Source organism: Haplochromis burtoni, unplaced genomic scaffold, assembly GCF_018398535.1.
Source record: "Haplochromis burtoni strain Fernald_Lab_line unplaced genomic scaffold, NCSU_Asbu1 Contig_334, whole genome shotgun sequence".
Classification (NCBI taxonomy): domain Eukaryota; kingdom Metazoa; phylum Chordata; class Actinopteri; order Cichliformes; family Cichlidae; genus Haplochromis; species Haplochromis burtoni.
In genome coordinates, this window is record NW_024582695.1 from 332,068 (window position 1) to 345,647 (window position 13,580).

At 42.9% G+C, this 13,580-nt stretch overlaps 1 protein-coding gene across 1 annotated transcript in view; it reads left to right on the plus strand.

Annotated features, from left to right (window-relative positions):
* The window catches only part of cacna1ha (calcium channel, voltage-dependent, T type, alpha 1H subunit a), a 128,925-nt gene extending 116,936 nt beyond the window's left edge, over positions 1-11,989 (plus strand). Inside the window, exons 33-38 of the mRNA XM_005942458.3 lie at positions 742-863; positions 1,811-1,969; positions 2,047-2,187; positions 3,418-3,583; positions 5,916-6,073; positions 6,177-11,989. Of these exons, the coding sequence (XP_005942520.1) occupies positions 742-863; positions 1,811-1,969; positions 2,047-2,187; positions 3,418-3,583; positions 5,916-6,073; positions 6,177-7,562 (2,132 nt within the window). The 3' untranslated portion in view covers positions 7,563-11,989. The remainder of the gene's footprint in view (positions 1-741; positions 864-1,810; positions 1,970-2,046; positions 2,188-3,417; positions 3,584-5,915; positions 6,074-6,176) is intronic.
* The last annotated feature ends 1,591 nt before the right edge of the window (positions 11,990-13,580 follow it).

The window sequence follows — 13,580 nt, forward strand, 5'->3', positions numbered from 1 at the left end:
ATATCTTTTAAATGAGTTTTCTTACAATCTGATCTTGTGAAATAAGTTTTTTTATGTCTAAAAATATGTTTTTGCTAATGATGTAGACATATTAAAGGCGTACACGTGAAATACCTGCAGTCCAAAAAATGAAAAAGTCAGATGTTTAACGTTTGACTGAATATATTTGAACTGAAGCTGCTTTTTCTGAATTCTCAGCAGCCTCCGACTCAGTCATCTCCCATTTGTTAGAGCCACAGCGAGCGTTTCAGTCTTGCATCAGTATAGCTTGATTTCATTACAAGTTACGCAAACCTTCCCTATCCATTTCCTCTGTGCTACACTCTCACATTGTTTAATCCTCTTATTTGTCTCCTGGTGACTGATGCTTAGAATAATAAACATGGTACATAATACTCCAAGGGATGTGTTATTCTTCTCAAGCATGCTGTTAATGTGACCTCAGGTTTGAGGCAAGGGAGGATATCTTCTGGTGGCTATTCTCTTTCTGTAAACAAGGCCTCGAGAGCTTTCTGTTAAATTGACCCAAAGACTTTTCGCTGTCCCCTGGAAGACTTTTCTCATTCGCTGTCCTGTGCCACGTCCATAGGGAGACGCCACTTGGAACTAGTTTACTCTGCATTTATATGATTGAAGAAGTTGTATTTTGTATGGAAGTGCGGCACGTTGTATTTCTCGTCTTCTTTTCATCACCATGTTTATAGCGCAGCTTAATTAACGTCTTCTGTTTGCTTTGATTAGAGTGCAGCGACGACAACCCATGTGAAGGTCTGGGTCGTCACGCAACCTTTAGAAATTTTGGGATGGCCTTCCTCACACTGTTTCGAGTGTCCACTGGAGACAACTGGAATGGGATTATGAAAGTATGAACAGACACACACACAAACGCACTTGTATGCACAACATGAGCTCTAATAAATGATGACTAGATTATCTCATAACCGCAGAGAGCGACGACCTCGAAAAGCAATTATGAAATGATAAAGTAGCTTAGAGGAGACCAATGTCAAAACTTTCACATTTTGAGTTTTACTTTATTAAAAAATGAAATTCTGAACGACACAAAAATGTGATCGTGTACAAATGATGTGACAATGTCATGTGTTTTTCTTTTTTTTAAATGAATTATAATTTTTAGGTATAGTGTAGAATCTCTTTAACAAGATCATGTTAGGGAAAAGGTGTCAAACACAAGGCCCGATGCTTAAAAAAATGACATGTTTGTTGAAGTCACACACCTTTTTTCTAATATTAAGATATTATGTGAAGGGTTAAATGTGTAAGTAAACTTCTCCACTCAGGCTCGTAAGTGGCCCACAACATAAGCAATGCCTCTTGAATTCCAGCAGAGGGCGATGCCACACAGTTTCTCTTTTTAACCACTGCTTTAAAAAATGCACTTTAAAGTAGATTTCTGTCTTTGTACAGACAGTCTGTTTTATGTTGTGTGTAAGAAATGTACACGTCTGTCAGTTTGGCGATTTTTTTTTTGAGCTAATTCAATATAAAAACAGGACGTGATTTCATGCATATACCTTTTAGGAGTGATGGAGAGTGGGGGTTGTTTAACAATGTGCAATGTTTTTTTTGGTTTTTTTTACTGATTATGAACTACTTACATCATGTCTATGTGTGTGCTTAAATTTGTGTTTCTTTGTTTCCTGAAGTTACAAATGAGTAAATGTGTAAAACTGTGATGCTTACAAAAGTCTTTGCAGCTGTGGATGCCCAGCTTTTTCAAGTGGTGGCTGTGATTCAGTGTCGGGGTAAAACTCTATGCTTCTTCATTTTCTCTTCTTTTTCTTTTCAGGACACATTGAGAGAGTGTCACCCGTCTGACGAACACTGTTTACCATATCTGCCCTGGGTTTCTCCAATTTACTTTGTCACCTTTGTGCTCATGGCCCAGTTTGTTCTGGTCAATGTGGTGGTGGCTGTTCTGATGAAACATCTAGAGGAAAGCAACAAGGTGCAGTAACTTGAGTACTATATCTTTGGTTTTTGGCTTTTTAAATGCACAGATATTAAGTAGATATATATTTGCAGGATGCTAAAGAGGATGCGGAGATTGATGCAGAGATCGCCTTGGAAATGGATAGGGAGAGGGATCGCAGACTAAGCACAAATTCCAACAACAGCTCAGTCGGAGGGACCTATGTGGGGCCATGCTCAAATTCACCTGAAGAGGTAGGAAGACAAAACTGTGCTTATTAGCAATTACAGCAGTGAATTTAAGAAAGCCCAAGCTATGATGTGTAGACAACTGGGTCTCCAAAGTTGCAGCTCTTGTGGGGTGTTCTCAAAAGTGGTCCAAGGAAGGAACAGTGAACAGATCACACGGGTAGGCCTTCACTCCCCACGTGCAATCTGATCCAACAGACGAGCTACTGTTGCATCAAATAAAACTACTGCTGACCTTTCTGCCGCCTCCCAAGGTGTGTCACTTACCTGGGGAACACCTGGCACCAGATGTACTATGGGAAGAAGACAAACTAGTGGAGGCAGTGTGATGTTTTGGGAAACCTCAGGTCCTTCCATTCATGTGGGTGTTACTTTGATATGTACCTAAGCACTATTGCAGACCATGTACAGCGTTTCACAGAAACAGTACTCCCTGATGGCTGTGGCGTCTTTTGGCAGGATAATTGGGCCTGTCAAAAAACAACCGTGGTTCAGGAATGGTTTGAAGAGCACAAAAATAAGTTTGAGGTGTGGACTTGGCCTTTCAAATTCCCCAGATCCCACTCCAATCAAGCATCTGTGGAATGCGATGGACAAACAAGTCTGATTGCTGGAGGCCCCACCTCACAACTTAGAGGACTTCAATGATCTGCTGCTAACATCTTGATTACAAACACCTCAGCACACTTTCAGGAGTCTAGTGGAGTCTATGCCTCGATGGGTCAGGGCTGTTTTGGCAGCAACAGGGGAAACTACACAATAATAGGGAGGTGGTACTAATGTTATGCCTGATCGGTGGAAATGCAATATTACGAATAAAACAAGGTATAAACATATACTTTGTTATTACATCTTACTGCTGGGTTGCAGTCTTTTAACAAATATGGAAACATTTAAATACATGTTTTGGGTTGTGCATAGAGCTGGCATGTAATTCATCCTATGTTTGTCAGAGCCTGATGAAAAGATGGCAAACGATGCTCTCCTTTAACCTTTACCTTTAGGATAACTTTAAGAGACAGTTCTTTGAATTTGTGCGTGTGTGTGTTATTTTCAGTGGTTGTCCGTACACTATCTTGCACCAGAAAGATGCCACAGACATGGCATTCATATTTTTACCTGTCTCAACCTGCAACACAGACATCAGTCATCAGAATCACACAGCGCTCTATTCTTTCTTTGTAAAAACTGCAGCTGTTGGTTTTAGCATTGAGTGGTCTCTGTCTCCCCCTGCAGGAGGAAGAGGTGCAGTACAACAACCAGAACCTGCTGTCATCCAAGATCTCTGTATCCAGGATGCATTCTCTGCCAAATGACAGTTATATGTTTAGACCGGTGCGACCCGCCAGCGCCCCCTACCCTTTAGACGAGGTAGACCTGAGTCCCCAACACCAGCATTCAGGTAAACTAGATGTTAAATATTAAAATATTGATTGTGAGAGTAGAATCGCTTTATTCTTGTGAAGTTTTGGCATTTTATTTAATCTGTGTGGTAAACAGACAGAGACACAGTTACTAAATTTGTTAACTAAACTTCACAAGGTCCAATTCAAACTAGTTAAAATAAAAGACTGAGTAATGTTTATCTCACATAGAGTCAACCTTATACCTATCCTACATAATGTTATCTTTTCTTTCCTGTAGTTTCACCTTCTGTGTGTTTAAAAAAGAAGTCAGAACATAAAGAAACAATGCTCACAACACATCTCTAAGCACTAACAAGAACTGTTTCATTTGCAGTCAGAATCTAATGGCATGTTGTGTCCAGGCTGTGGACAGGCCCAGCTCTGTCCTAAGGTACTTACTGTAGTGGATGAGTCGATACACGTGAATACCTGCAACTTTCACACAGGCTCATCTGCTCAGCTGTGAAATGGCCGAATACTAAACTATAGTGGTCGTTGTCTTCACAGTCAAGTTGCAAAGTCAGAAAAGTGCATATGTTTAAAAATGTGCAGTCATCACTTCTCTTTTGTCTTTTGGTTATAGTCTAGTTAAAAACAAAAAAATGCTGGGATGCTGTGTCAGTGATTTGATTTGATTTTCATAAACCTCATATGCAATCAAAAGCACAGATGATGAAAACAAGAGACATTTAGTTGTCTTTTTGGGTTCTCTCTGTGTACTCCGGCTTCCTGATTTCGTCTTCTTCTGTTTTTTTTGTTGTTGCATATTTTCACACTTAAATGTTTCAGACAGACAGAGATAGACAAAGATAACCTGAGGGTAACAAAATGCCATTTTTAAATGAATATTTTGTGTATTAAATGAAAGAACTCTATCTAAACCTACCGGGCCCTGTGAGCCAAAGTAACTGCCCCTCTGTTAAATCATGAATTGACAGATTAACTGCAATTTTTTTGGAAAGCTGGATTCAATTTTAGTAGCCACACTTAGGCCCGATTACTGTCAGACCTGCTGAATCAAAAAATCACTTGAATAGATCCTGTTGGACAAACTCAAGGAGGTGAAAATATCTCAAAAAGCAACACATCATTTCAAGATCTAAAGAACCAGCTGAGAAACAGTCATTGGCATCTGTCAGTCTGGAAAGAGCTACAAAGACATTTCTAAGGCTAGCTTAGATCCATAATCCACAAATGGTGGAAACTTGGAAGAACTGTCACTTCCAAGGGTGGCAAAACCAGTTATTAAGTTTCGGGTGTAATTACTTTTTCACACAGAGCCAAATCGATCCCTTAATAAATAAAAATAAATCATTTAAAAACTGCCTTTTGTTATTACTCTAGTTATCTTTGTGTAATATGAAAATCTGTTTGATCTAATAAGTGTTACAAATATGCAAGAAGTCAAGAATGGAGTAAGTACTTATTCACCTTTTGCACAGCATCCCAGCTTTTGTCAAAGATGTGGTGTTTTAAGAATAATATTTTGTCATGTGACTTTACAGCTTGAACTGAAAATATCTACTTGAAATGAACTCGTTTACGCTCTGACTAACATTTTACTGTTTTATTTCTATTATATCTGCACACCCCGGTTCGGTGAGCCTTAATGCTCTCTGCTGCAGGTTCCAGAAATTTTCCTAGTTCACTGAACCTGTGTGTGCAGATCACCTGAGAGCCTGGCTACACAGTTTCACCACACAGATTGAACATCTGATGGATGTGCTCTCTTGTGCACTTGACACCTGACACATTAGAGCGCTATATTCTGTCAGGACCCTAATTTCCCTTGGCATGGCGCAGTAGAAACAAGTGAAACTGTTACTGTAACCAGGATCTAATGTGGAATTTTACATGCAGCAAGCTGGCCTTCTGCGACTGTTTCCCTGAAAAGTCAGCTCGGTGCTGCTGCTCAGCATACAGTGTAACAACCTACTGTATGCGCTAATGATTTTTTTCTTCATCCAGGAAACACTTTATTTTGATAGCACATTTTAAAAAGCAAATTTTCAGCCCAGAAAACTTCTCCAGGCTTCATATCTGAAGCTGTTATTTATGACCACATCTTCCACTTAAACTTTTATTTGAATGGCTGTTTGTAAGATCCAAATGTTCTATCATAATAAAGTGTTAGCGATGTCATACTTTGGCCATGACTCTTGAAATATAATGCTTTAAAAAGAACAGAAAATAACATGTGTTTCTTTATGCCCAGCTGTGCACGTGTTTTCTCCAGAAGTGCATGTGTTTCTGTCATTTTTGTGTGTGTGCCGTGTTCTATCACGTTTGACTTGATGACATATATGCTTTGCACATGTCTCCCTGCAGTCTCAGTGATGTCGGTCCACTCCCAGCCCTGTGAGAGCCACTCTCTGCTCCAGGTTCCGGACATTTCCCCCATTCACCCTCGGTCACCTCCATCCCTGTCTCTTCCTCGCATCGCCCCGCCAACACCCAGCCCCTCACCACGGGCCCTGCATAGGCAGGTGAGAGACCCCGTTTCACGCTTAAACACACACACACACACACATACACACATTTCTTAGTCAGCAGCTTCTTATACCCATGCGTTCTGCTTTTCTGTTGCAGGTGGCGGTTAAAGTTGATTCTGTGGAGTCTCAGGGTTTTGAGCAACAGGAGAGGACCAGCTCAGTCCATCTGCCCCCCCTGGCCCCTTCACAGCTACCTCCTCATCCATCCTCCTCCTTGTCATCACCCCTGCCTGCTTCTCCCTCCTCCCCCTCCGCCTTCCCTCGCTATCGTCCTTCTCCTCTTCCTCCTCTGCTGTCTTCCCCTTCTTCTCTTCCTCCGCCGCCGTCCTCCCCTTCGCTGCTTCTCCCTCCACCTCCCTCGCCCCGCGCCCCCTTGAGGCCTGCCAGCCTCCGGAGACCAAGGCCGCCCTCCGCCATCTCCCTCTGTGACCCGGCTGACGAGGAGGTGTATCACATCACCAGCTCTGCCGGCCACAGGTGGTGGGACGGGGAGGGAGGTGGGACGGAGAGCAGGGTTAAAGTGGGCCGCAGCCACTCCCTCTCCCCGTACACCTTGCCGTCCGCCCTCGACTCCTACTCCTCCACCTTTTCTCCTCCTCCTCCTCCGCTGCCACCATCCTCGTCGAGGAGCGCACTGAGCCTGCTTGGAGCCGGACTGAAGGACCGGGACTTCAGGAAAGGCTTCAGCATCGACAACCAGGGGTTCCTGGACAAGCCGCCATCACTGAATGCCGGATACGCCGACGACCAGCGGCGTCACTCTATCGAGGTTTGCCTCCCGCGGGCTGGAACAACCAGCTCTAACGAACACTTCACAGAGGAGGCCTACTGGCTGGAGAAAGGCGGTCCTGTGAGGGTGCAGTCTGTCAGGAGCAACCACAGAAAGAAGAAGATGAGTCCTCCATGTATATCCATTCACCCACCCTCAGAGAGGGAGCACGCTGAAACCGCCTCGCCCCCCAAATTATCTGATTGCAGCACGATGCTGAGACGCAGGACACCCTCCTACGACTTGACTCCACACATGCAGTCAAATACAAACGCCCAAGACGCGTCATCAGATGCAAACGCGCAATCTCCAATGCACAGATCGCTAACGCCTGTCCATGTTCCTCTGCGAGCAAACTCGCCCACTCGGGCGCTGGCTCACTCGCGACCGCCTACCCCAACACGCACTCAGACACACACCCCTACCCACGCCTCCACGCCTACACACCCACACATCCCCATCAGCCCGAACGTCTTTATCCAGCCTCACACCCCTCTTTTCCCAATGCCTTTCTCACAGACACGCCCTGTCTCCCCTGCTGCAGGGCACATCCCCCTCCCTCAGTTCACCTTCGACCAACCGCAGTCCAGATACATGAGCGGCCTATCAGCTGGCATATCAGACACCGACACAGCCACCTGCTCTTCCCCTTTCGACGGCAGGCTGGGAAGCGGCGCAGGATTCAGTGCAAAGAATCGGAGGACCGCCCAATAAACACCAGTCGTTTGATTCTGGAGGTGAATCTGGTTTTAAATCTCTGAGGCTGGAGCAGCGGCGCCTCGGCTAACCTCAGCAGAGATGGGAATAAGAGGTGTTTCTTTTCAGTTGTTTTTTTGTTAAGATGAATAATGAACAGACATTGATTACTCTTTCCAGAGAAGCTGGTACAGACTTGAATAAGAGACAATGGATCCATTTGTTTTAAACCCAGCTGGAAGGACAGCAGATCCACAGCTGGAGGCTGTATCAGGCAAACAGTGCTCACTGTACACGGTGTGTCGGGGACTAATGCAGATAACACACCAGGACTAAAGCCACCTAACTCCGTAGCCAAAGTTTTTTTTCACACACTGTCCTCACCTGCGCGAGCCAATCAGGAAGCAGCGTCTGGCTGACAACCTCTGACCTTTTAATGGGAAGAGGTTTGTGAAATGCGAGCGTAAGGGGGGGAATTGTGGGATATGCAACTTCAGGTTTTCTACAGAAGTTCTGCTTGCCCCTCCTCTGCTCCTCGGATCACATTGATCAGAGCAGAACTCTGTATGTGTGCGTGTGCGAGCGTCTGAGTTCTCTTACGTGCGATTACTGTCAAATCTGTTGTTGTGGAAGTCGGCCATGTAGTTCTTACGCCTGTAAACGACAGAGAGGAGGCGCAGGGCAGAGCTGTAGTGCGTGTGTTTCTCTGTGTATCTGTGCAGTGTAAATAAAGGAAAATACTGTATTTGGTGAGGTAAAAATAGCTCTATCCATATGCACATATTTTTATAGAGATCTAAAAATGTTTTTTGCACACAAAATTTGAATTTCAACTTTGCTCGTTTCGTTTGTTCTCCTCCGTTGTCCTCTTGTGAATGTATGTCTCTTTTCAAAGAGCGAGGGAAGCCGTGAAGGAGAGTGCCCCTCTCCTCTCAGCCTGCCAGCTGAGGTCCGAGGAGAACGGGTTTTATTTTTCTATTTTGAAAAAGAGATCGAAGAGAACAAGGGGGGGAGGGTGTGTGTTTGTGTGTGTGTGATGTGTTTCTGTAGTTTTGTCTCAGATTTCTATGTAACCGGTGTCTAAATAGGTATCAGTCTTAAGAGTATGGGCTCAGTGATGCGAAGCATTTATAGAAAGAGCAATGTGAGTATATATTTGACTAAGATGTGCTAATTAGTTCACGCGCCCTAGCTCCACATTCAAATTTGGCCGTTATTAAATGGGCCACATCCCTGCAGGGAGTTTAAAATCCAGAAATTTCAGGGGAGGGAAAAAAATAGATTTTTTATTTGCTTTGATTCATTGAAATGAAATGAATCATGGCTTCACTGAGCCTCTCCTCTAGTGCTGTTTTCAAGCTGGATCAGCTTCGACACCTGTGTTTCTGTACATCTAAAGACAACCAAACTAACTAACTTACTAAATATGTGTAGCCAGAGTGCAATAATAATATATACTTGTGGAAAATATAGTTATCATCCACATTACATAAAAACAGCCACACTCTTGTATTCATACTGTAGAACTGCTAATACATGCTATAAACCCATTTTTTTATATGACGATTGAGAATAACTCTCTCACTCTGTCTGGTGTCCGTGCTTCTATAAGTACTCGTGCCCTGAGTGTGGCTGTGCTGGTGTGGGTGTGGCTGGAAGCGACGTTAGGTACTGTAGATTTCTCCAAAAGCTCAGGCCCACCCACTGATGGGGTTATTGTAAACAGAAGAGGGATCCGCACCTCTGCCGAGGACTCGACAAGCCATTTATCATTCTGCTTTTTGTTTCTGTCCTCACTGACCGGCACCTCGCAACTTCAGACACATCGGTTTACTGACGCACCGGTTTGCCACATGTCACGTGGGCCATGCGTCCAGGAGCTTCATCGAGGAGCTGAATGTTTTCTTCCTTCTGTCCTGGCAGAGCACAATACGTAATTGATTCTGTTATGTGCACGGTGTGGTTTGGCACACATATACACACACTCACACTTGAAGCATGCCTGTAAACTTCATTGGTACAGATACACTTTTCCAAGGCAGCTGGCTTGGAGGGTGTCTTTATTTTATTTTTATTTCTTGAGGGGGGGAGGGTCAGCGCACAACATGCACAAATCCTCAGTAATCTGAGTGAAAACCAAAGTGCTCCCATATCGTACCTGTAAACACGTAAGGCTCCGTTCTTCGTGTTTGTGCAGATGAAAAGGAAAGAAAATCAACCAAACAAGTATTTATGATAGATTTGTGAAACAGCTGATCAGACAATTGCTGCAAATTTGCCCCCAGTCTGTCTCAAAGGGTACTAAATAATTAAAAAAGAGGTGATTTTTTTCTTTTTTACATTCATCAGATGCATAAATTACTTTGAAAGTCTGCAAAAACTTTTGTAAACACAGAGCCAGGAATGAAATCAATTAATAAATCTCCTTCTACATTCTCTTTGGCTTTCCCTTTTACCGAGCAGCACGTGTGTAGACAGACAGGTTTGGTGTTAAACACCTTTAGACACCGTTAAACACAGGGTCTCCTTAAAGCTACAGTTGGCAACTGTGTAATCAGGTGGAAGGGACACACACACACACACACCAACAAACCCTGAGTAAATGTTCCCATCTTGCAAAGGCAGAATGTAAAGCTCCTATAGGTCTTTTGGTGCCAGTCCTCGTTGAGCTCTGACACACAGGAGCACAAAGCTCACTGAATGACGTCGCGTACGGCCACAGTTAGTTATTCACCTGCTTCAAATCCTTTTAAAAAAAAAAAAAATCATTTTTGTGTTCTTGAACACGCTGCTTCGTCTCGTTTCCTGTCCTCTTCCTGCACAACACCGTCAGCAACGGGAGGTTTTAGGTTCTCCGAAGAAAACCCTCTTCTCTAAACGGTATCGCCGTATTAATCGACACGGTTTGGTAGAGTGACTGTATAATTGTTCTTACGATTTTGCAGATCTTTGGATCTGAGTATTTAAATCCTGTTTTTGAGGAAACAGTTTTGACTATTGCATGTTTTGGTTTAAAAAGAAGACGCAGAAGAAGAAGAAAAAAATAACTTTTGGGAAAGAATCATCTGGATGTTTTCGAGATTTTGATATTTGCATTTTCAGATGTTTCCATTTGTAGATTGACTACCTAATTGCACTGGGCTCTTAATAATTGGTATCTGATAAAATACTGATTAGACGACCCTATTCTTTATTGTCCAATGCAGTACTGGGTGGTTATTTACAGTGTGAGAACAGAGCTCCTCTTTATACAGTTTTATATAGAGAAATGGAAACCTGGTTGGTTCTGTTTTCTTAAGAACCAACATTATTTAATGTTGACATGAACTTTTTTTTTCCACTTCTCCTCCAGGTAATCTAAACATAGTAGAACACTGGTGATGGTGAAAATATTTATCTGATGTATATTTTATGTAGGAGTAGCCTCAGCCCTGATGCTCAGTAAAGGACTGATCAGCGTAGTGGTTCATTTTCTTGACTAATATCGAGCTGGTCCGGTGAAGGCGATCGCGCTCCTCACACGGCTGAACCTAGAGAGCAGCAGAAGGTTCAAACTGTGATAGAACTTGACTTTGATGAATCAGAAGCCTTGTTTTCTCTTTCCTTCCTTCCCTTACAACCCTTCAGCGACTGACCCAAGCACCCCCACCCCAAACCCCCCCTCAAGCCTTACAAGAAGGGGAGGAGGTGCATGTGTACTGTCTGTCAGAGGAGAGTCAATGTGTCTGCAATAATAAGCCCCGCCCCCCTTGCCATTACTCCTCAAACGTGGAAAAAGGGAGGGGACAGGGATGGTGTTTAAAGGCTCGACACGCAGTTGGACTCTGTTGTATCGTTGATAATTAATGTGCGATGACCAACCATTGTCCTGAAGGATGTTTTCCTGTCAATTAAAAAACTGCATTTTTAAAAAATTCCTGACAGTTTTGTTTGTTTGGGTTTTTTTCTTCTGTTCATTGTGCTTATTTGCCCTTTAATAAATAATTCCTACTGTGTGTGGGCATGAGAGCCGGACCAATAAATAATCCAGACACAAGTTTTAGCTCATGTCACATTTATCAGTGTGTGTATGTGTGTGTGTGTGTGTGTGTGCGTGTGTGTGGTTAGAGTGGGGATTTGAAAAGATTAAAGCTTTAACCTAAAATAATGCGAATAAGAACATGCCAGCTACTTTTTTTTAAGGTGGCATTTCTCTTAGGCTTCTTTCCCAATCACAGCTGGGATGCACTCTGAAGTTGATAAGGATTAAGAAGTCTTTCATAAAAGAGGCTATCAGCCTCTACAATACAATACATCTACTACGCTGAGAGGCATCTACCAGATATTATTATAATATGGGATAAAGAAAGTATTTCTCATCTAATCTCTGGATGGATGGACAATATACAGTATTGTGAAATCTTGAGCTTCCCCTCATATCAGAAGGAGCCAGACTCTCAAGGCAGACAGATATTTTATCTTTCTTTTTTTTTATAAGTGGTCTTGACTACTATAATTCTCTGCCTTTCTGGAGATCTTGCAAAGTTTTTCTTTGGACATTGGCTGCTTTTCCACTCATTTTAAGTGCAGTCCTGACCATTTTTCTGAGAAATTTTCTTTTTTAATGGTAAATGGCCTGTATAGCGCTTTACTAGTCCCTAAGGACCCCAAAGCACTTTACATATCCAGTCATCCACCCATTCACACACTGGTGATGACAAGCTACATTGTAGCCACAGCCACCCTGGGGCGCACTGACAGAGGCGAGGCTGCCGGACACTGGCGCCATGGGCCCTCTGACCACCACCAGTAGGCAACGGGGTGAAGTGTCTTGCCCAAGGACACAACAACCGAGACTGTCCAAGCCGGGGCTCGAACCGGCAACCTTCCGATTACAAGGCGAACTCCCAACTCTTGAGCCACGATCGCCCCCTTTTTAATGTATCTTTAGTCTTTCGTAAAGAAAGGGGAAGAAGAGGCGGAGTTGTGCCTAACTGCATACAAACTGGACAGAATGCCGTCAGTCATGGGTTGGCCTCCCCAGAGCCAAAGGACAGAACAAAATGCAGCCAACACCCAAAGAAGAGCTTTGAATGCCCTTCAAGAAGCCTGGAGAACTATTCCTGATGACTACTTAAAGAAATGACAAGAAAGCTGCCTAAAACAGTTCAGACTGTGCTGATGAATATAGGTGGCCAGACCAAATATTAATTTTGATGTGTCTGCACATTTTTCAATAAATTGCCCTACCTATTTTTCATTTTTCTAGCAAAATATTTTAAAAAATATGGATGGCTCAAGACTTTTGCACACTACTGTAAAGGCTAACTGTTGTGTTAGATATAGAATTAAAGAATCTTGAAGGGAAATATTAAGTATTAAGGTCACATTTGTGAAGACTGTGACTTAGTGATGTTCAGCAAGAAAAAATCCACCAGTGGCAAAACACAACACCTGTTGTTCCTTGGATCTGCTGAGCCACTCGCTCCACAGCAAAACCTTCTTTTCTGTGATTTCTGACAACTTACATTCTTTTTTTGTGTAAGGAGCAGCTTCAGAACATAATTATAAAGGTGAAAAACCAAAGCGGTGCACTTATTTGGTCAAAAGTTTTAACCCAGTGACTACTGGTGTAAAAACAAGCTATTCCATCTTATTATTGCTTTAACAAATCCTATACAAATGTGCAAATTTACAAATTATGCTGCCAGGCTAACACCAATGAAACAGTGTTTCAAGACAATGCATGCTTTTTTCCCGTTGTTGCTCTTTTTAAGTTTCTTTTAATACTCAATGATTCTTTTATGGACACACTCCTTTACTCTATTATTTTTCCCTCTGCAGGAAGAAACTTGACCTCTACTTGAGCACTGGCAGCCAGCAGAGGCAAATCTTTTAATAAACACATATTGATCCTGTTGTTACACACCACAGTGTGGTTGCTGTGTAGAAAGTACAATCTATTACTGTTTCACAGACTGTGATTAAAACCTTACTTAACTTGAGTGACATATTCTAAGTTCTACCATCCATGATGCTCTGTAACAAAGTATCACA